The sequence below is a fragment of the Juglans regia genome, chromosome 7 (genome assembly GCF_001411555.2).
Source record: "Juglans regia cultivar Chandler chromosome 7, Walnut 2.0, whole genome shotgun sequence".
NCBI lineage: Eukaryota > Viridiplantae > Streptophyta > Magnoliopsida > Fagales > Juglandaceae > Juglans > Juglans regia.
Window position 1 is genome coordinate 27,639,648 of NC_049907.1, and position 23,151 is coordinate 27,662,798.

At 35.8% G+C, this 23,151-nt stretch overlaps 1 protein-coding gene across 2 annotated transcripts; it reads right to left on the reverse strand.

The window, feature by feature from the left end:
- Positions 1–5,526: 5,526 nt before the first annotated feature.
- Positions 5,527–17,922, reverse strand: LOC109020909 (vesicle transport protein GOT1). Of its 2 annotated transcripts, none has more exons than XM_019003440.1 (7): positions 17,825–17,922; positions 15,939–16,021; positions 7,720–7,811; positions 7,548–7,628; positions 6,505–6,602; positions 6,341–6,416; positions 5,527–6,022 (listed from the first exon to the last, which is right to left on the reverse strand). In XM_019003440.1, the coding sequence occupies exons 2-7, from the start codon at positions 15,964–15,966 to the stop codon at positions 5,990–5,992; spliced, it is 408 nt and encodes a 135-aa protein (XP_018858985.1). In that variant the 5' UTR covers positions 15,967–16,021; positions 17,825–17,922; the 3' UTR covers positions 5,527–5,989. The 2 variants fall into 2 exon arrangements, with proteins under 2 accessions (XP_018858985.1, XP_018858983.1); XM_019003438.1 differs by having other exon boundaries at positions 15,905–16,021.
- Positions 17,923–23,151: the final 5,229 nt, after the last annotated feature.

A 23,151-nucleotide genomic window follows, 5' to 3' on the forward strand; every position in this document is an offset into this window, starting at 1 on the left:
GGTACGAATTTCTCGCAAAGGCGAGTTTTGTCGATCTGTATCTGGCCTGGGTCGGTGGTTCCTTGGCTCCTGTGACCTCCTCGCCCTTTTGGGTGATTCTATCCTTCTCGGGCTTTCACTTCGTCTAGGCTTACGCTCCTGCCTCCTGTCATTCCAACGCGATGGCGAAGAGGTGTTTTTGGTGACAATAGGTTCTAGCTCCCCATTACCCTTCATTTCTTCAATTTTTTATTTTAGCGTATGACAATCTTCAGTTCGATGGCCATTCGTTCTATGGTATGTACAATACTTTTGCATTCGCCGCCTGCGGTCTTCCTCGTGTCTAGTCTCATTCGTACCGTCCTAGTCTTGCACACTAGAATAATGTACATGGTTGTTGCTATAATGTCCAGTGAGCATCTCTCACTTTTTCTCATATTGATTCTTCCTTGGTCTACTACTTTCTTGGGTCCTCCTAGTGCCTTCCTTCAATGCAGTCTCCTCCCTTTCGCCCCGGCCTGGTGGTGAGGGTGATCAGTGTATCTTCGGCATTCATGAAATCATCCGCCCGATCCATAAATTCCCGCAAAGTGGATGAGATTTTCCTTGCTAACTTGGTTATGAAGGGACTTCTTAACTAGATTCCCTTGAGTAGTGCTGTCAACATGATCTTTTCATCTTGATCGTCAGTGGTCATTCTTTCTTTATTGAACCGTGTCAAATACACCTTCAAACTCTCGTATGCCCTCTGTTTTACCATCAATAGGTACGCTGCCGGCCATCTCCTCCGCCAACTGGCCATAAACTGGGTGATGAATTATCTGCCTAGCTTTTCAAAATTCTCAATGAAGCCCAGCTACAATGCTCCAAACCACCCCCAGGCTACTCCTTTTAACGTCAAAGGAAAAGCCCTGCTTGCGATCTCTCCTGGGAACCCATGGAGAGTCATGTGGGCCTTAAAGGTCTCCAAGTGTTCCACCAGATCCTTGGAGCCGTCGTACATTTCTATCGATGGGACCTTGAATTTTGGTGGAAGCGGTACCACTATGATCTTCGTGGTGTATGGCAAGTTGGTGCTGGTTAGCAACTGATCAACTGAAGACGAGGTCCCTATCTTCTTGGTCATTTCCTCGGGCTTATCCATCAAGCTACGTAGATTATGGTGTAACTTCTTCGTCTCCTCGTCCTTCTGAGGGGCTTTACCTACACCCGCACTATGAGCCTCCATCTCCACCCTGTCAGCCTGACTAGGTGTCGTGTCTTCCCCTCACGGCTAGTTCTTTACCTTGAGAACCTCATTCTCCTTTTGCTGCGAGTCGACCTCGGTGGTTAGCCTCCTCACTGTTTCTTCCATTTTTGCAAGTCTTTCTTCCATGTTTTGTGACGTTTCCTCCTAATCTCTAGTTGCTTGAGATCGAGTGGTGGTGGGCATGTGAAAGGCATGCTGATTGCAAGATAATTAAATCCCACAAACAGCGCCAACTGCTAAGGATGTGTTTCACCGCCGCACACTCTCGACTTCTTGCAACCAAAGAGTAAGAGGACTTGGGGGGGTAAAAGGGGGACCTTCTGATGGCTAAGTCAGTATCAATATGTGTAATCTCATAACTAAAAATATTTCAACCCTTCATTAGCGTACCTGAGCTCTTTAAATAGAGAGTTCGCCTTCTTAGGATCCTTCTGATTAACTGCTTCATCTATTATTTGAAATTTGAATTCCCCTTCCTCTGAGTTATCCATCTATTTTGAATGGATAAACATCTCAACAATGCTGAGATAATTGGGCGGGTGTTTAGGTCAAGTGTCTTTGCTGAGCCATGGAGGTCCAGGCCCAGGGAGACACCCCGCGGGCCTCTATAGTGGTATTAAAGCCCTTCCATTATATTTTTTATTTGCCACTTTCACGATTTTACTATTTTCCTGAATTTTATAGTCAATGGTTTTGTCATTGTATGGATCATGAAAAGTGTGTTTTTTGTTGAAATTTGTTGGTTTTAATACAATTTATAGGCACATCCTTTTTTTCTTAATAAAACATATTTACAACACATACAAGTATATAATACATGCATACAATTTAGGCCTTGTTTGGATTCAAAAATCATCTCATCTCATCTTATCTAATCATTACAACTTTTCCAAACTTAATTTTAAACAAAATATAATAAACAATTCAAAATTTTCAAATTCTAAAACAAAAATTATATTAAAAAAGAGAAATTCTATTTGCAGTCCCCACTTGGGGACTGCATGTGCAGGCCCCTTATTAAATGAGAAAAAGCATCATTTCAGGAGGGATAGTTTTGTAATTTTAAAAAAATTTAAAGATAAAATTGCCTAAGCTTGCATTGCAGTCCCCAAATGGGGACTGTATCTAGCATTGCTCATTAAAAAATTATATTCTAACAATATTTTATTCAACTCTCATCTCATCTCATCTCACTATCTAAATCTCCCTAGTCACTTCAACATATGTATAAACAATAGTTGGCTCATTACAAGTATGTAACAAATATAGATTTGTTACAAAATTGAATTGAGCCAACTAATGTTTATTCAACATCTATTGATGTCACTAAATCTAGTCGAGTAGTTTAAAGCACTAGTAGTGAACTAGACATAGTCAAAATTTAACCAAACTTTAGTTAGTTTACTTAAAAAACATCTACATCAAACTAGACAAGTGTATAATAATTTTGGCCATCATGATTTTGGCTGGCCAAATCTAGTCAACCCAAATCCCTAGCCAAATTATTTTTTGGCCATAAAATATTCTTCGTGCTGGAATTCACTCACTCTCGCATGAAGCCTCCTCCACAAAGCGGGTTTCTTGCTCTATGAAGACACTACACCATCGTTGCCCAAGGTCATGGATTGAACACAGAACCAACTTTGCATGAAGCCAAGCGGGATCGTTTCTTCTGCCACTGTCGCCGCCTAATGCCTTCCAGTAAGGCCCATCGTCGTTGAATGTTGTTTTTTTTTTCTTTGTCAATTCGTTTGCATCAAGACCCATATTTTTGTACATTACTCTCTTTTTTTTTATTTTCCATTTCGTGGTTTGGTTGTAGTACTTAAAGTTCTTTTCCATTTATTTGTCCATTTTGAGTCCACTTCAAGTTCCGCCCAACGCCTTCTATTTCTTTCCCATTCCTTCGTTGATTTGGGCTCCAATACTACAAGTTCTAGATTTTGGTCATTTTGGTTCAGTAAGATAGTATCATATTTTGGTTTCCAGTTGCTCGTGATATAGATTGTAGAAGTCTTTATATGTAAAATGAAAAGAAAGAAGGAAGCTTTATCTGATTTGAGTTTTTTTTTTTATTGTCCTCGTTCATTTATTATTGATGATTTGGGTTTTTTTTTATTGTCCTCGTTCATTTATAATTCAGGATTGATCTTATACCATTTGGTTGTCCTAAGTGAGTTCAATAGAAACTTGACTTGAAGTGAATAAAATTATTGAAGAAATGTTATATTTTATAGTAGAAAAACATAATCGTCGGATAAATATAACAGTTGGAAAAAATAAGGCTGAAAAAATATATCCTTTGAAAAGATATAACTGTTGGAACAATATGACCATTGGAAAAATATATCTGTTGAAAGAATATAACCGTTGTAAAAAAACCGTTAAAAAATTATATATGTTGGAATAATATGAACGTTAGAAAATTAATGTATACTTTTTTAATAATGAATGAATATTCTAATTACAATTAGAATTAAAATAAATGAAAATGTCAAAATTAATATTTTAATAAAATAGTGATAAATTTAGAGAATTTGTTATTTGATGTTGGTGAAAAATAGCTAGCTAAATATTTAAAAGTGAATTTTCTAGTCAAAATTTGGCCACTAAAGAGCACTAGTAGTGGGCTCAACAAACTTTGGCGAAAATTTGACTAGGAAATTCACTTTAACAAATTTAGCTAGCCAAGTTTCAACAACATAAAAAAAAAGACTCAATAAATCTATCACTATTATATTAAAATATTGATTTTGAGCTTTTCATTTATTTTAATTGTAATTGTAATTTGAATATCACCAACCACCAAGGTAAAGAATCAGAAGCCATAAACCAAAAACCACAGGTATGAGTATGCAATCACTCTACTAAACCAAAAACCTCAATTGCTAATCACAGTACCTATTTTTGGGTCACCTTCGGCCAACTTAAATCCAACACTAGACATATACACACCTTAGGCCAACTGAGACCCAACACTATCTCGATTTCTTTGTGACCCACGCAAACCGATATCAAACCATGGGTCACCTTCGGCCATGGTAAACCTTCCCCATGGATCCCAAAACAGAGAAACACCCACCTACGGGATTTACAGCAATCACAAAGAAACATTCAAAACAGAAAAATCTCCTAAATCTTTCACAGATTTACAGCAATCAAATGGAATGAACAAATCAAATATATTTTTTAAAAAAAAAATCCCAATCAGAAAGCATGTGAAATCAATTTGCTAAAAAAAAGAAAAATGGTGACGACTGGGTGGCTTAACAGGAGGCATTCAGCGGCAACGGTGGAAGAAGTGGCTTACCAGGATTAACTGCAGCTGCTGGATTGGCCGAAATGAAGGAGTTCAAGCTTTTGAGAAATGAACGAGTACGGTGACAGTGAGAAATGAAGGGGTTAAAGTTTTTCTTCGTTTTTTATTTTACGCGGAACGCATAGCAAGCGGGAAGAGTATTTTTTATTTCCAAAATAAGATTTGGCCAGCAACTTGGACTTGCCAGATTCGGCCAGTGAAAATACCTTTAGATAAAATCACTGTAGTTATATTGAGTCCATTGTAATCAATTTTGTTGCAACCTAGCTAAACTTTCGCTAAATTTTAGCCAAGTTGAGCCCACTACTAGTACTCTTAGCTAGGCCACTACTATTGCTCTTGAATTTGGCTCATCTAATTATTCATAGTCAAAAGTAATATTCACAAACAATTCGTTCATTAACTAAATCTAGCACAAACGATTTATTTAGTGCCGTAATGCCATCTTTGAGATTCTAAACCATCACAACCCCTCCCAGCTACAGACTTACTAACCACCATCAAAACCAACAAAGTCATAATAAAAACCAATGTTTTATACGTCCATACAAACAAATCCTGACCTAAAGTTGCAACAACCTAGACACTGATATAACTTTCAACCCCACTATTAATACAGCTTACTTCCTCAAAAGGGTTATCCTAGCAATGCTTAGAGAGTCTCATCCTGATCACTATTAACAAATAAAGAAAGAGAACCGCATCTGACTAAAAAATCTCTTCAATGCTGCATTCATTTTCTCTCAAGTCATCAGACCTTCCATTGACCCAATGACTCTAATCTTCTCAAAACTCTTGCTTAGATTTCCAGTCAGCTCGGATAAAGATCCCCGCAATCCCTATACGAGTTGTCAGGCAATCCGGGTCTAGTAGCTTAGGGGCCACCAAACTATTTCACTTTAAGCAACCAGCAAGAGCTACAGCAAGCCTAGATATTTATCTAGCTGAGCACTGAGCAGAAATATAGATCCCCTATAAGAATGGGAAGTAGCTACATTTTATCACTTTGTGCAGTCCACCTTACAAGATTTCAAGTTCAAGCTTTACACACTACGCAAGGGATTTGCTTCAGTAGCTCACATACAAGTACTTTTATCAAAGGATTTTTAGGTCATCATTCCTCAAACCATAAATTTTGGGCTGTTGGGGACATGAATACAACAGTGGGCAAAACGACTGAACCACTCGACCTATAGACCATTCTCTTTCGCAGATACAGTTAATTCAAAAAATAGAAAATAAAGAAAATGGTAAGTAGCTGCTCTCCAAATGGTTGTTCACATCCCATCCAGTAGTTTTACCTTTTACACTAATCTGAGGAAGGATTCTTCGATTGATGTTCACCCAGTAAGCTGTCAAATAATCATTCTTTGGATAAAGATGGCATCAGGTAACCAGAGACTGGAATACTTCAATAGCAGACATCAGTAACCAACAGGTGTTCAACCAGAGCCCCTAAACAGGCGATCAAGAAGCTGCCAGTCATTGGAAGAAAGATTAAGTACTCAGTCCATCCTGGCAAATGAATCTAATATGGCAAGTCTATAGTATTGAGTCAATATAAAGTAACATTCTCTTCTCAATATGATTGAGAGATATCAGGACACGAAGCTGTACTTTTAATAATGTCATGCAAATTTTCTGGATGCTAGAAACAACTACATCATTTTCAAAGATACTCTTTCCATAACAAACTGTTTCAAAAGAAATGAAATGGCAAAATGATGATGATCTGAGAGTCTAGAGGTTTCAAAGAGTATCCTGAATGTTGCAACGGCATATACAAAACTTACCAGAAAAGGATACTGTATAATCCATCCTAAAACTGGAATCTGATACAGGAAAACCTTGACAGATGGCCAAAAACCGCTACATGTGCATCAATGAAAAAGAATATTTAGAAGCAGCACAGGTAAATAATCTATTTTGGAACTTGGGGATGAGACCAGAAACTAACCCAAATAGGACAATACAACCATATATTTCAAAGATTATACCAACTATTGGCCACCGAACGAAAAGGAAAAAGAGTCCTAAAAGAAAAGATGCTGAACCCTGCATAAGAAAAGAGAGTTAATAACATCATCTACCTCCTAGTTGGATGGTTTATTGGAACATGAAAAATTCAAACAGGCAGTACTTTGTCTCTTCAGCCCAAAAATGAAGAAATAAGTGTAAAAAACTCAAATGCTATACTCCACTAAACTCTACAAGTTGTTACAACTGTTCAATTCCGGTAAAAGAACAAAATATCCAGCAAAAGAATCCATATCAGCATTTTTGGCAACGTCACAATTTACCTGAAAATTAAATGGTTAGGCAAAGGTAACAAGAAATGGAGATTCTTGCTCAACCCCACCATCAAAGAATTATGGTAATGACCAACAAGACTAACAACATCAAAGGTTGTCCCATAAACATTGTAACCTACAAATGCTTGCCATCTTAGTGCGGTTTAAAGAGAGAAGGCTTCAGAGAAGTTCGATGAAATTAAAAAGATAAGAGCAGGTGGGCTGTTAAGCCAATGTTTACACGTATGACATACCAGGCCAGTTTGGTAGCATTTCAAATAGTTAGTCACAAGCAAGCACCACTGAGCCTTAAATTCAGATGCCAATATAACTTAAGAGTTTTCCTTTGCTCTCACATACAAAAAAAGTGCATTATTTGTTTTTGAGAGCCCAAGCACCAGGTCCGTCATCGAAGTCAGTCAGTGGAAACGAGATGCTGTATGTTAGACACTGCTAGTACCAGTGAACTGTTTAGCTTTAACACAAAGGGGTTAGCTGTCAAGGAGAGTTTATATTGGAAGAACAGAACCAACTCCATCTGCCAACCTAATGCAGTCAGAATCCATAATGGCTGAGGTTTCAGTTTTATCTCCGACCTTTTGTTCAAACACATCGATCAAATTATGTTCACACATGTAAATCCTCCTACATCTTAGAAATCAGAGGGAGGCTTTCTAAAGATTTAGAACAATATTTTTCTTCATGATACCTTGTAGTTTGCTCTGTTTGTGAAGAGATTCCACGTTGAGTGCCAACCAAGCAAAAGGGCTACTCCAGTCAAGCAAAATATCTGATTAGAGAATCATAAAAGGGATACAAAGTCATGCCCTTAAAAAACAAAACAAACAAGTCAAAAGGTTCAAGTTGTAAATAAGCCTTACATTCCCAAGAGCAAGCAAACCTCTGTCGAAGAACAGAATGACTCCGAGAAATGAGAAAGTAATGCCAAAACCAATCAGACCCAACCCAATCTCTGCACGTTTGAAGCAAATTTCTCAAGGTTACAAGTGAAATGCCAACTCATATCACAAAAGGACATGAATAATAATAAAACACACACCAGTAAGTGAGAGTAATTCTGTATGCAACTAGTTCTGACATTTTGCATGAATAAACCAACAAAATCTTCTTAGAAAGGCCATTAGATAAATTGATGGGAGAAAAATATATCTTTTCAATCAACAAAAGCATACGTGCCAATCAGATTCTTTAAATCCTCACTTCTGGTGTCTTTCTCACAAAACTACTAAGAAATTATTTTAAAAAACCAAAGACTATTCTTAGAATTGAACCTCAGCACGTTATAAAGCAGTCAAAATATACTAAGAATACATGCTCCTTGACTTCTACCACCAAATTCAGTTCACATATAAATTCAAGGATAACACATGAAAATTGAAGAGTATCAGAGAACCATTTCATCCAAGGTAATGCCTCAAGACAGGAGAAATTTAGGATCATTATTGCAGTTGATACACAAAATTCTTAGAAGGATGAGCAGAGAGAGAAAAAGTGCAAAGGAGAATGCTAGAACATAGATTCAAAATGCACCAATGCTAATAACATAAGCAAGTAGCCATGTGAATATAAATATAGCCGTTAATCAAACTTCTCAGGACAAAAATGCCAACGGCCCTACAAGTTGCAGGTTCATGAAAGCACTATTTCACTTTGCATACCAAGGGGAGAGAGAGAAACTACAGACATTATTTTTAGAATTTAAATATTTCTTTTGGTAAGTATTTGAGAAGTTAAGTATTGCAGTGCTTGACTGCCCCAATACCATTGTTTTTTTTATTGGCACCGGGTGTCGAGGAACAACGTCCCGACTAATCCCGGGGATGCACAGGCCCTCTGCAAGGAATTTCCCACAAGTGCACCTTGGGTAATTGAAGAGGAAAATCCTCCACGCACATTACAAGTACTTTGTTACTTTCATTGATGACTTTAGTCACTTTACTTGGGTTTACTTCCTACGGGCTAAGACCGAAGTTTTTTCAATATTTAAGAGCTTTATTGCACTTCTTGAGACTCAATTCTCTGCCAGCATCAAGGTCTTGCGCTCTGATTCTGGCGGTGAACGCATGTCTAATGAGTTTCAAGACTTTCTTCAAAGCAAAGGGATCATCTCTCAGCGTTCTTGTTCTTCGACATCGCAACAAAATGGTGTTGCTGAGAGAAAAAATTGTCACCTTCTTGATGAGATAAGAACCCTTTTACTTGAATCATCTGTTCCTCCTCGTTTTTGGCATAAAGCGCTTTCTACTTCTGTTTATTTGATCAATCACTTGCCCTCTCCTACGTTACATCATGTTTCTCCCTTCTTTAAGTTGTTTGGCCATTCTCCTTCATATTCTAATCTTCAGGCATTTGGTTGTGTTTGTTTTGTGCATCTTCCTGCTCATGAACAACATAAACTTACTGCTCAATCTGTTAAGTGTGCTTTTCTTGGTTATGCTATACCTCAAAAGGGTTATATTTATTATGATCCTCATGCTCGTCGTATACGTGTTTCTAGGAATGTGGTTTTCTTTGAAAATCAATATTTCTTTCCATCTCATGTTGAGCTGTCATCTGCATCTTTATCTATTCTGCCTAGCTTTTATGATTCCCCGACAACTGTGGAAAGGTTTAAACCTGGTTTTGTGTATGGAAGACGTAGTCGACATGAGTCTGGTTCCACTTCCTCTGTGCACCCTCACGATCTTGACCTGGCGCCTACTCATGCTCCTGCTCCTACTTTCACCACTCTTCGCTGGTCTACTCGCCCTTCTCAACCCACTGATTGGTATGGTTTCTCGTCCACTGTCTCTCTTGTGGCTACTTTATCCTATATTTCCATTCCTTCTTGCTATAAACAGGCCATGGAACATGAGTGTTGGCAAAATGCAATGCAAACAGAACTTCAAGCACTTAAGGAGAATCACACTTGGGATATTGTTCATTACCCTCCTACAGTCAAGCCTATTGGGAGTAAATGGATTTTCTCTGTAAAGCTTCGTTCTGATGGCTCTTTGGATCGGTACAAAGCTCGCCTAGTAGTTATGGGAAACAAACAGGAATATGGGATTGATTATGAGGAGATATTTGCTCCTGTTGCCAAAATAACCACGGTTCGAACCATCTTAGCTATTGCCGCTTCACAGTCATGGCAACTGCATCAGATGGATGTGAAGAACGCCTTTCTTCATGGTGATCTCCAAGAAGAAGATACATGAAGCTTCCCTCTGGTATGACTACTTCTTCTCCTCATGATGTCTGTAAGCTAAGGCGTTCTCTATATAGGCTCGAGCAAGCTCCCTGAGCTTGGTTTGAGAAGTTTCGCAGTACACTTCTTACCTTTAGTTTTACACAAAGTCAGTATGATTCTTCTCTCTTCTTCCACAAGTCTACATTGGGTATAGTCCTTCTCTTGGTTTATGTGGATGATATTATCATTACTAGCACTTACTGTGGTTTGATTACTAAGTTTCAGCAACTGTTGCATGCGACTTTCCATATGAAAGATCTTGGCCAGCTCACATACTTCTTAGGACTGGAAGTCCATCATCGGGCCAATGGTATTTTCTTAAACCATCATAAGTATATTCAAGATCTTATTACCTTGGCTAGTTTGGAGGACACTTCTTCTGTTGATACTCCTATAGAGGTAAATGTCAAATATAGGAAAGATGAAAGGGACCTTCTGGATGATCCTACTCTCTATCGGCATCTGGTTGGGAGCCTCATCTACTTGACCACTACTCGCCCCGATATCTCCTATGCCGTTCATTAGGTCAGTCAGTTTATGTCCTCTCCTCGGCATTTCCATCTTGCTGCAGTTCGACGCATCATCCGCTATCTTCGAGGTTCTCCTACTCGTGGGTTATTCTTTCCTACAAGCTCATCTCTTCAACTTGTTGCCTATAGTGATGCTGATTGGGTTGGGTGTTCGGATACACGTCGATCTACTACGGGTTGGTGTATGTTTTTAGGTGATGCCTTAATTTCTTGGAGATGTAAGAAATAAGATCTTGTTTCTAAATCCTCTACTGAGGCCGAGTATCGTGCCATGTCTACTACTTGTTTTGAGATTGTATGCCCATGTGGTCTTCTTGAGGAGCTTGAGTTTTCTCAAACTACTTCTACCCCTCTTCATGCTGATAACACTAGTGCTATTCAAATTGCCACCAATCTCGTTTTTCATGAATGCACCAAGCACATTGAAGTTGATTGTCATTCTATCCGAGATACCTTGGAGAGTCGGATGATATCTCTTCCTTACATTTCTTCGAATCTCTAAGTGGCTAATATCTTCACCAAAGCAATGACTCGACAACGGCATCAATTTTTGGTTCGCAAATTGTTGCTGGTTGACTTACCAGCATCAATTTGAGGGGGATGTTAACGTATACAACTCAAGAATTTATATAATTTAGGACTTCTCTATTAATATTAGCTGTATAGATATATTACCATGTATATAGGCTAAATATCAGGGATCAGTTAGATGGGCTGTGTATAGCATTAGACCTACTTTCCTTGTATAGACATTATGAGGTAAATGAACAGAGCAAAGGTTAGAGAGCAGATTTTTCCAAAAGCTTTCTCAGTATTTTCATGAATTCATAGTATTTTGACACGATAGCCCCTTGAGATTGTTTGCACCCAAGGAGATTTAAACCTTAGACCTGGGGGGGCATACCCCCAAGCCCAAGAGCCATTTACCACTTGAGCCTGCCCAATACCATTGTGTAGTTCCATAAGAGCGTGTCATCATTTAGGTTGTGTTTTCGCTATCATTTGAGAATAACGTATAATTAGAAGAAGCATAACAGGCTAGTTTTGCTATATCCTTCTCTGCAATCAAGTAATAATAAAGGAGGGTCATTGTTTCAGCTAATATAAACAACTATCAAGTTGTTCTTGTGCTTGGGATGCAATAACTCTTATGCATAGGTAAAGTTACTAGAAAAAATATATATAATATATACAGGAATAATTCACAGAAATATTATTCCCAGTCACTCTAGATGTATGACCACCAAAGAAGTAAACAGCCCTCGCTTGGAAATGCTCCAATGCAAATCCTGGATGACTCAGGAATACACCTAATGAGAGAAGGAAAGGAGATTAAAAAAAAGTACTAAAAAGCTAAAGCTAGGAAAGCATAGGAAGGATGTCATCCAATGGATAAGTGAATTATAAAACAAAGCCTTGAGTTCTTCCACAGTCAGCAAATTGGGACAATTTTCCATAAGATCTCACTGCGATGACCCTCAAACCGCCCTTTCCAACATGCTAATAGATCCATCACGCGTCTAGGCATCAATCATGGGAATCCATATAGGCTAAGCATTGTCTGCCACAAGGAGTTGGATACCTCATAGTAAAGTGAGAGATGACCACCAATTCCCCATCCCGCTTGCCCATACAGCACCATTCTAGCAACAAAATAGATCTCTTCCTTTTTTTTGATAGGTAAAATGAAATATCTCTTCTTCAATCCATACAGGGTAAGAATCTTCTCCAGCACAGCCGTCCAGACAAAGAAGTTGATCTTGAGGGAGCCTTGCTCCTCCAAATGGTCTTCCATGGAAAAGAGATGTTACTGAGGGAAACTAATGCATTATAAAATGAAAATCTCAAATACCCCTCGATGGATATGCTCCAGGAAAACTTATCTACACCGCCCTATCTCTATATGAAAGCATACGGCTGAGCATAAAAAGGTAAAGTAATCCACCTCCCAATCCTGAATCGCACATGTAAACACCATTTCCCATTGAGGAGAGCCATTGGACAGCTGTTAATTGCTCCCTAGCAAGGGTAAATAGATTTGAGAAAACTTCTTTGAGGGGCTGATCTTTCCAACATACATCATACCAAAACTTTATCTTGAAACCACCATCCACCTCTAGTGGATGTTCTTCCATAGCTCAATCTCATAGTTCCCATTCATCTCATTAGAGCACCATCCACCCCATGTATTGCCATATTAAAAGTTTTTAAAGTAACAAGAGTAAGTTATAATTTATTAATGAGCATGAAGGGTGCTACTAAGTACACAAGGAGTATACAAGACAAACGCCTAGAGAAAAGGTAAGACGAGCAAGACAATACTGGAAGCTAAAGTTAAGAAAACATAAATGTGCAGACATCTGGTGGTAAGGAGATTTTTTTTTTTTTTTTCTAAAAAAAAAAAAGAAGCCTTAAGATCCTCCACTACTATTTCTATATCTTTGAAACTTTGGCCATTTATTTCTCTCCAAATGTCTCACATTAAGCAAATCATAATCGTTCGCCACAAATTTTCACTATGACGATTGCTGAACTGCCCTTTTCAAACATGCAAAGGGATCCACCACAAATGGTAGGAGAGATATCCCTATGCCCACCCTCTCTATGTGTGTGTGTGCGTTTTTTTTTTTTTTTTTTTTTTTTGGGGGGGGGGGGGGGGGGAGGAACACAGGTGCAAGATAGGAGAAGAGTTTCCTTGCCCCACCCACTAAGGCCTTGTTTGGGAACTCATCTCATCTCCTTCCCAAATATCACTTAAACATAAAAACTTTTCAATTTCAAATATTCAACTTTTTCATCTAATCATTACCTAATCATTACAACTTTTCCAAACTTCCGAACAAAACACAAAAAACAATTCAACTTTTTCAAATTCTGAAATAAAAATAATGTTAAAATTCTAACAATATTTTAACTTCATAACATTTTTATTCAACTTTTTCTCTTCCATTTCCCAAAACTCAATAAAACATCTTAATCCAAACTATTTCACTACTATTCACAAACCATTTTACTACTATTCACATATTTCTCATCTCATCTCATTCCCCAAACGAGGCATAAGTCCTTCCCTCACAGATTTAAAATTTTGCTTTCTCATTTTTATTCTGATTTTTTTGTCATTGTTTTACCTTTTTTTCACAAGTGGTGGCATGTCATTAGTTAATTAATATCTCGATGCATGCCACATTAGGCATTTGTTAATCAATGCCTCGGTGGCATGCCACATTAATATCTTTGTTAAGGCTCCATTAGGGATTTAGACAGAAAACTAAGGAAAATACTATTTTCTAAAACAAGGGTTTTCTTTTAAACCATTGACCATTTTAATGAGGTGAAAGTGTAGGGATTCATCTGTTTTTAAGAAATATAATTTCATTATAAACGGGTAGAGTCAGATAGGGGTAACCCTAGACTAATTTTCTCATATAATAAAATAGCAATTAATCCCTCTCAATGGCTGCACTGGATTATAGTAATTCATCAACTTATTATTCTTTTCATTTAAGTTACCTTACCTAGCATGCACTCAACTCTACATATATACTAAAGTTAGATAGATAATTTGCACTTCAAGCGTGTAGTCAATTATTTATAGGCAGCTCCTTTACTACGAATTGAGATTGAACAAGCCATGTGCACCTACCTAGACCTTTCAAAAATTTAAATCTTTTTTTAACCATTTCAAAAGTTGGTATAACCTTTTTCAGTTTTAGTGTACCACATACAGACCAAGAGTGAAACTGCAATGCAACTTCTAGAATCATACATGCATCTAATCTCTAGTTAAGTATGGTATAGCTTACCTGGTAAGCATTGTGAAAAATGCTGAATTCTAAATGCCCCCAAAAGAATTTAGTAACTTGCCCTATAAATTTTTAATCAGTCCTATAACATTGTATACAACTAGAAATGAAATAATCTCCCACAAACTAAGACGATTACAAGTATTACTTTTTTTATGCAATAGAAACACTTCGACAAAAAAAAGATGTCAATGTTAAATGACCCTTAGATACATAAACACTTCCTACAATAAAATAGGTTAGATCAATGCACAGATTTTAGGCTTTTATGGTTTGGTTTGCTGGTTGAAACAATTATGGAGGAAAAGCAAAGAAACAGATCTGCTGAAGAGCTTTGAACAGTAATTTGATTTATGTATGTGATGTTTTATTTCAATTGGTAGATTAGGGTTTATCGAATGAGAATTTTAATGAAGGACGGGGCCAGAAAGAAGTCTGATAGAGATCTAGCTATGATTCAAAATTCAACCATAAACAAAAAAAGGACAAAGCATTAGAAAACCTGGAGTCCTAAGAGTGTCACAAAAGAGAAATTTCATGGCATCTCATTGTTTAAAAGAAAGAAAAAAAAACACGTACGCACACATGTATGTGTGTATGTATATATTATAAAAGGTGGGCTTACACGTATGCTTACGCAACGTGACTTAATGTGGACATTGTATGCTCTCGTTTTATGATGGGCTCATGCTTTTTCCAATATATTAGATTCTGCTCAGAAAACAATAAACCTTTGAATCAAAACAAAAATTTGACCCTATTAAAATCCATCGCCTAAACCTATAAAAAACTTGATGTATTTTATTGTATTCGACATTCTACCACAAAAAGCTCTAATCGACAGAATGCATCTTTTTTCCCTCTTCATAAAGTAAAACCAAATACACTATAAGCGCAAAGGACAAACTCAAGTACACAGGGAATTTACAAAAGCAAACATCAAACAAGCAAAGGGCAGGAAAAAGACCACAAACCACTACAAATTCATAATTACCTACATTATCAATATAGTTATCAGAACCAATCTAATATATTATTTATGAAATTATATCATATAGCGATACAGCTAATTTAGTTAAAAAGGTACTGCTCTCTGATTACTTACAAGGCTACAAGACTTGCTTGTGTAGACCCAAAGTTTTAAGGAAAACATGAAATACTTCCTACTGACCAAACAAGACTCACAACCAAAGAACTGATAAAATAGAAATTCTAAATAAATAAAAAAAACTGCTAACATAACCATATACATATAATTTCTAATATATAGCATTTAGAGGGAAATTAATTAGTGAATCTCATGCTGGCTTCGAAACTCTTCACGTCAATCCTCTAACAAGCCATCCCCACCGCATTGACAATTAAGATAGGTCAACTTGTCTACAAGGTAAATCAATTTCCAAGAATCTTAAGAATAAGCGAAATGTTGGATAGTGAACACCAGCTGGGAAACTGAAGATAGACTTTTAGATGCATGCACCTTCAAAAGCAATTATGCATGGTATAATTCTCACTTTTTTGCTCATTTAGTTCATAGGCCATCTTGATATCTGTAGTTGTAATCTTTGATGGTAGCAAATAGAGCACTTCCAGCAAACTGCAACAAATGTAAGCATGTCACAAAATAATATAAGAATGATTATGAGCCAACATAAAATTTAAAACTAAAATATAGAAAAACTAAAATATGTTTTTTCATCATATTACCTATAAAAAAACTAAAATACTTTTTTGAGCCAACCTCTGGTTTGGTGTAACCACAACTGAAGTTGTGTCAAACTTCCAATTTTAGTGTTAACGCCCCTCACAATTATCAAGTTTTATTCTGTTCCGATTTTAAGGTCCAAAGTGTAAAATCATAATTTTACTCGAAAATGGTTTCATCAAGGGGTTACAACTTCTAGACTCAATGCTTATAGCTAGCCAGTGCCTCGATAGCTGAGTCAGATCAGGGATTCCAGGTGTGGTCTACAACTGGATTTGGAGAAGCCGTATGACTATGTTAATTGGGGCTATGCCCTTTTCTTGTACTTAGGAGATGTGGCTTTGAGGAGGGATGGTATGAGTGGATAGCACACCATATTTCTGCTATGCATTATTCAATTTTGATAAATGGCACTCTCTCAGGTCCTTTAAAACCTCACTAGACTTGCAACAAAGGAATCCTCTATCCCCACATCTTGTGTTCACCAGTGAATGCTGATTTTTGTGAGGCTACCCAGGATCATATCCATCATTTGTGTAGTTGATACCTTCGCTTTAAAGCTGTTTCTGGACTGAAAATCAATTTAGGCAAGAAAGAGTTGGTACCAGCTGGATCGGTCGACAACATTGGTAGTTTGACATTTATTTTTGTTGTAGGGTATCATATCTATCAATGAAGTACTGGGTCTTCCATGGGGGGTTCTGTTGAAGGAGAAATCCATCTGGATGGCGTTTTGGGCAAAAGTGGAAATTTTTATCCGCAGGCAGGAGGCATACTTTAATTACAAGTACTGTCTGAATCTCTCCAACTTTCCTACTTATCTAGCCTCTATTTTTCCTCCATGGTGGTGTAGGTTAGCGTCTTGAGATGCTTTAGATGGATTTCTTATAGGAATGAATTCAAGTTTCACCTAGTCTAGCCGTCAAAGGTTTGCACCCAAGCCTCTCCAAGCAGTTTGTGGGTCGAAAAATTGCGTTAATCAATAAAGCGTTGTTGGTTAAATGGTTATGGAATTATGCCATCCCTCTCCACGGAATCGTGGTGGTTGATGGTAGATGCAAAATATGGTAGCATGTGGGGTGAGTGGTGACCATATGCAGTTGGTGAGCCTTATGGAGATGTTGGTATGTTGGCAAGAGTTCAAACAACAAATTCTGATAGTCTCAAACAATAGTTCAAGAGCTGGATCAAATCTGAAAATGGTGTCCCTTATCTATCAGCTAATTTGCACAACTCTGGAACAGCCCTCAGTTCTGCCAACTCATGTCCAATACATGTAATTAATCTACTTCTTTCATTTACCTTTCCTAATACAGAACCTCTTAAACATAAATCAGCACTTCTTCCAAATTCAACTGTTCTAAGTTGTCATTTTTTCCCAATATCAAACACTGACTACTCTCTCTCCAAGTATTTTCATGTCAAGAATTTGTTCTTCAATCAAAAAATTCATTTCCGAAACTGAGGTTTACGCAATTTGAAATCTTAACCGTGTGAATCGTTCCACGAAACATAGCATATATCACAACCAAGGAATTGAATCAATGATTTTCAAAAAAGTTCAGTTTTCGAAAGAAGAGGACACACCCAGCAAGTTCAGTTTTCGAAAGAAGAGGACACACCCAGCATTATACACACACATATAGATCATAGATAGAGACACAGAGATGACGGGAAAGATAGGGAGGCTCTCACCGGCGGGGAAGGGATCCGTGTGAAGGATTTTCTTGACCCGCTCACCCGACAAAGTGACGAAATTCGGGCTTTGAGACTTGGAGTCGGTTACATATCGGACTCCACCCGTGACCATTGGGCCAACAATGTTCATGTAACAGCCAGGGTTTCTATTCGGTGTAAGAAACGCAGATAGGCCCATCACCAGTGGCAGAGCCAGGATGGGTTTCATTTCTGTAGGCCTAAGATCATCCAACAAGTAATAATGTGGAAAATTTTATATAATTTAATTTCAAAGCAATTAATCCCGAAAAATTCGGAGAAAATCTCAAGCACTAATGCTAGTCTAATGCAGATATATTTTGTTTCTTTCTAGATCGTGGCCCCAACCACCCCCTTCGGTGGGTGAAGGGGCGGTGGCTACTTTAGAAGTGACATGGCCGCCCATAACTTTGTGCTTTTATTTATTTTTTAAATCGATTTTGTTTTTAAACTGTGTTTGAATGTAGCAGTGATTTTATTTTATTTTTTATAAAAAATTAAAAAAAAAATTCCATTAATGATTGATTTAAAATAAATTGATATATCAAAATAAACCGTTTTAAGATTCTTAACTTTATTTTTTTTTCATATTTAGGTTTTTTTTTTTTTTTACATGTATATAAAATATTGTGTTTAGATGTTGAACTGAATTGAGTTGAGTTGATAAAATATTATTAGAATATTATTTTTTAATATTATTATTATTTTAAGATTTAAAAAAATTAAATTGTTTATTATATTTTGTGTTGAGATTTAAAAAAATTATAATGATGAGTTGAGATGAGTTTACTTACCAAACGAAACTTGAGAAATCAGACAATGTCACGTTTAGCATTTTTTAAACTATCATATTTTGATATTTGATAATGCATCCCATTGACCGCGAGCTAATTATCAAGACAGTGGTCGAGTGTAAGTTGACAGTGTAAATTATAAAGAAGAGTGATAATTTTGAATGCATGAGATGATATAAAAAAATTTGTGAATAGTACTGAGATAATTTAAGAATAATAGTTAAATATTTTAAGTTAAGATTTTTATGGAGATTTAGGAAATGAGAGAAAATAAATTAAAGAAATTATAATATTATTTTATAATATTATTTTTACTTTAAAATTTGAAAAATTTAAATTATTTTTTATATTTTGTTTTGAAGTTTGTGAAAGTTGTAATGTTATATCATGATTACACGAAAAAATTGAATTTGAAAAATATTTGTATTTAAATAGAATTTTGATGTTAAGATGAAATAAAATGATATGAGATTAGATAATTTCAAATATTTTGGAAATCAAACAAGGTTAAAAAATTATTTTTATTATAAAATAGATCTAACGTATCGTAATAAATTATGTTTATTTAAATTTATTTTTATAAAAAAAATTTATGCCTGTAATACTTTTCTTAAAAAAATAATATTGGAGGTAAAAGCTCTCTCCTATAATTTTTTTTTTTAAGAAAAAAAAAAGAAAAGAAAAACTTTCCCTATGAGATAATAGATAGTATAAATGGGTCAATATGAATATTATATCAAAACTACTTATCAAAAATGAATATTATATGATATATCAAAACTAATCAAGCTTAGTTAAGGGAAAAAAACAATCAAGGTTAATAAAATCCAATGGTCAACACTATCAACTACATTTATTTTGCTTAACCTAATCACAATGAATGCTGTACAGATCCACGTGTGAGTACTTGCTTTTATTATAATAAAACAATTATAAAAAAAAAAAATGGAAACTTAAGAAACCCAGTTAAACGACAGAGTTTCAGTTATGCCAAACTCGATCTTCAAAATCTAGAGGCCCCATTTTAATTTGGTGGGTGGAGTGATAAGGACTGAATTTGAATCATTGCTTCTTTTTTTTTTTTTATAACTATAATTACGCTAAACCCAAATAAAATAAAATAAAACTCCTCTCTCTCTCTCTCTCTCTCTCTCTCTCTCTCCAATTTGGTCAACAATTTTGCTGCAATTTGGCTTATCATTGTTGGTTGAGATTAGTTAGAAGAATGACGGAAGCTCGAGGGCGGTCCCGATCAAAACAAAAAGACTGTTCTAAATAGTAAATTGTTAATTATAAAAAATAAATTTATAAATTGATATAATTTTATAAAATTTATTTTATAATAAAAATAATTTTATAATATGACGTACTACATCAAGTCAAATTAATTTATAAATTTATTTTTATGTAATCAATTTGTAGTTAAAGTATTTTCCTTCTAAATAAGTATAGAGTAAATAATAATGCTATATATAGTTTAAAATATGTAAATTTAGCATATTTTTGTTTTAAAAAATAGAATTTATGATTAGAAAAATAATTTATTTTTTACGTGGATCTTAAATTTATTTATTTTTTTAAAAAAGAATGTATGAAACTTACATATTTTGAAATTGTAAATATTATTTTACATGAATTTCTGATGAAATTTATTTTGTAAAAGTATCTCAATAATTTAAAATGTTATATTTTTATTTTTATTTTTAAATATAACGAATCTCACGTTATCGTAATATATTTATAAACAAATTTAAAATTAGCAGAATTCCAAGAATATGCAGAGAGAGTTCAGTTAACTCCAAACAGAGACGGACTGGATGGAAAAATGGAGTTGGTCAATCCTTGGCTTGCCCCATAAGAAATGTGTAGAATGGCCGCCTCAACAGCAGGTGGGATTATACTTAAGAACAATCAAACAAAGATAGAAAAGAAGAGTTAAGGTACAATGATTAGAAGGAGGATAACAATGTTAATCCGGTCGACAGGGCCCATGATGTCTCCATGTTTCTGGAATATTCCACGCCATGTGCTGATTTAAAAATAATAATAATAATAATCAAGATAGGATATATACGAAGGGGGGGGGGGGGCAGTGACGTGTTGTTTCTAACTTTCTCACTGTCGGCTGTCCGTTTGGAATCTTCGATAGTAATTTAGGCTTAGTTTATTAAAATTAAAAAATTAAATAAAATATTATTAAAATATATTTTTTAATATTATTTTTATTTTAAAATTTAAAAAAATTAAATTATTTATTTTATTTTATATTAAAAATTAAAAAAATTATAATAATTAAACGAAATGAAATAAAATATTTTTTAAAAATAAATAAGACCTGTGATGAATTATATAAAAGTTAATTCTGGTATAAAAATATGTACGGAAGGTAAAACTTACTAGGTACGTCCAGGTGCATCCTACTAGGTACGTCCAGGTGCATATGGTCGTGTGATCGATCTTTCTGAATGGCATCACTTGTTCTTGCAACCGAACTAATAGCTGCCAGCTGGACGCCTGATGTCACGAGAGTTTAAAAAATGAGAAATGAAATTTATAATTATAAACGTATAAATATTATGTAATCGTTTTAAAAATATATATATATAATTTATATAAAAAAAATTAATTTTTAATCATAAATTCTTTTTTTTTTTAAATAAATGTATAATACTTATATATTTTATAATTATACGTAACATTATCCTTAAAAAATAAGGTGGAGCTGCGGTCTAAGACCGACACCTCCTAATCATTAATCATCATCCCAATATTATGATTAATATATATACAGAAAAGATGTGTAGCGTATGATATAAAACTAATGAACAGAATTTTTTAAAAAATTAACAAATTATGTGTGGCAAAGAGACTATGACTAAAATTTTCATTCTAAAATATACCCACCAAATTGTTAAAAATCTTTTATGTCAGTAATTTTTAATAAATAATATTATATATAATTGTAAATAATGCAAGAATCATATAATAATTTATCTATTATTAAAAATTAATTTTTTAATATAAATTTTATATTTATTTTTTATTTTTTAAATAACTACGCATCATTTACACACTCGATATTACAAGTATCCTTTCTCATTTTTAAGATCAAAAATACTATTTGCACCCAGGAGAGGTACCCCACGTACCCGTGATTCTATGTGGAATTAGTAAAACGGTACGGATTACACTATCGTCGTTTTGTAGCTTTTGATTGCTAGTTCCTGAAACTCGAAACCCAGAACCGCTCAAACAAATAATCTTGAATTCAGAGACGAATTTCCTTAATTACTATGTATACGAAATTTATTTGCATGGTTGAGAAAGTAAAATGCTTGCGCTTTCACTAATCTCTTCCCTCTTTCTCTTCATCATGATCTCCCTCTATCCATGAACTTCCATCTCACTCCAAACAACTTGGGTCTCTCATCAGCTTCCAGCTAGTCATCATATTGATCCTTCTCCGAATGCGTATACTTTGCCACCAAATCAAGAAGCTCCTTGCACTTCTTTTTCATGCTTATAAGCTTGGAATTCATGTCCACGTTCGCTTTCTTGAGACGTTTGTTTTCATCGACCAGAGTATGGAAACCAGACGACGATGAAGTTGACGACGATGGTCGGTGGGGAACTTCAAGGCCCACACGCCGTTGGATACAAAATCGACACGGCGCTGATCGCCGAACAACTTCAATTGCATCTCCGTTGAAACTTAGCACGAACCTTGGACCCCACTTTCAGTACCCACCAAGACTGTCCCATAGCGCTGTCCGGTTCATCTTCATCATCCTCACCATCGATTTTGGAGGTTCTGACAAAGGAATAAGACGCGTGCTTGTCTGAGATGATCCACTTGGCTTTGGGGGTGTTGCCGCCAATGTGGAGGTAAAGCTTGACAGAATTCTTCGAATAAAGGTTTTACGATGAGGAAGGACAGAAAGAGGCACCATACTTGAGCTTCAAGGATTTGAGCTTGGTGTCGACCTCAGCTAGGGATTTGGAATTTGCTTGGGTCACTGGCCAGATTTGGGGCTTTTGTTGGTCCTCGACGTCATCGTATTGCTCCTGCGCATCCTCTTCCTCTTTCTCTTCAGTGTATGGGTCCGAGTCGGAGTCAGCCAAGTCGAAGCCGTTGCGGCTTTGAGAGGTACCCATCGTAGTAGATGGAGGAGTGAAAATGTCGATAAGATCGTCGAAAGCTTATTGTTTGATTTGTCTGAAATCGATTTTTTTTTTTTTTAATAATATCGGCTGACGTGGGGATTCCGCAAATGGTACCCCACGACGGGTACCTGTAGCAGTATTGTTTTAAGACAAACTTCAAATATCATTTCTGTCGAATTTGGCTAGCTCTGACACCACTCTGGCATCAAGATGGCTAGATCTTCTCTGACGGTAGTTGTCGATGCCGGACCACCCTCACTTTTTTTCTTATAAGAAAAAAAATAAATTTAGTTCTTTTGAATTAATAAAACCTTTTTTTAAGAATAAACTAATAAAACTTTAATCCTA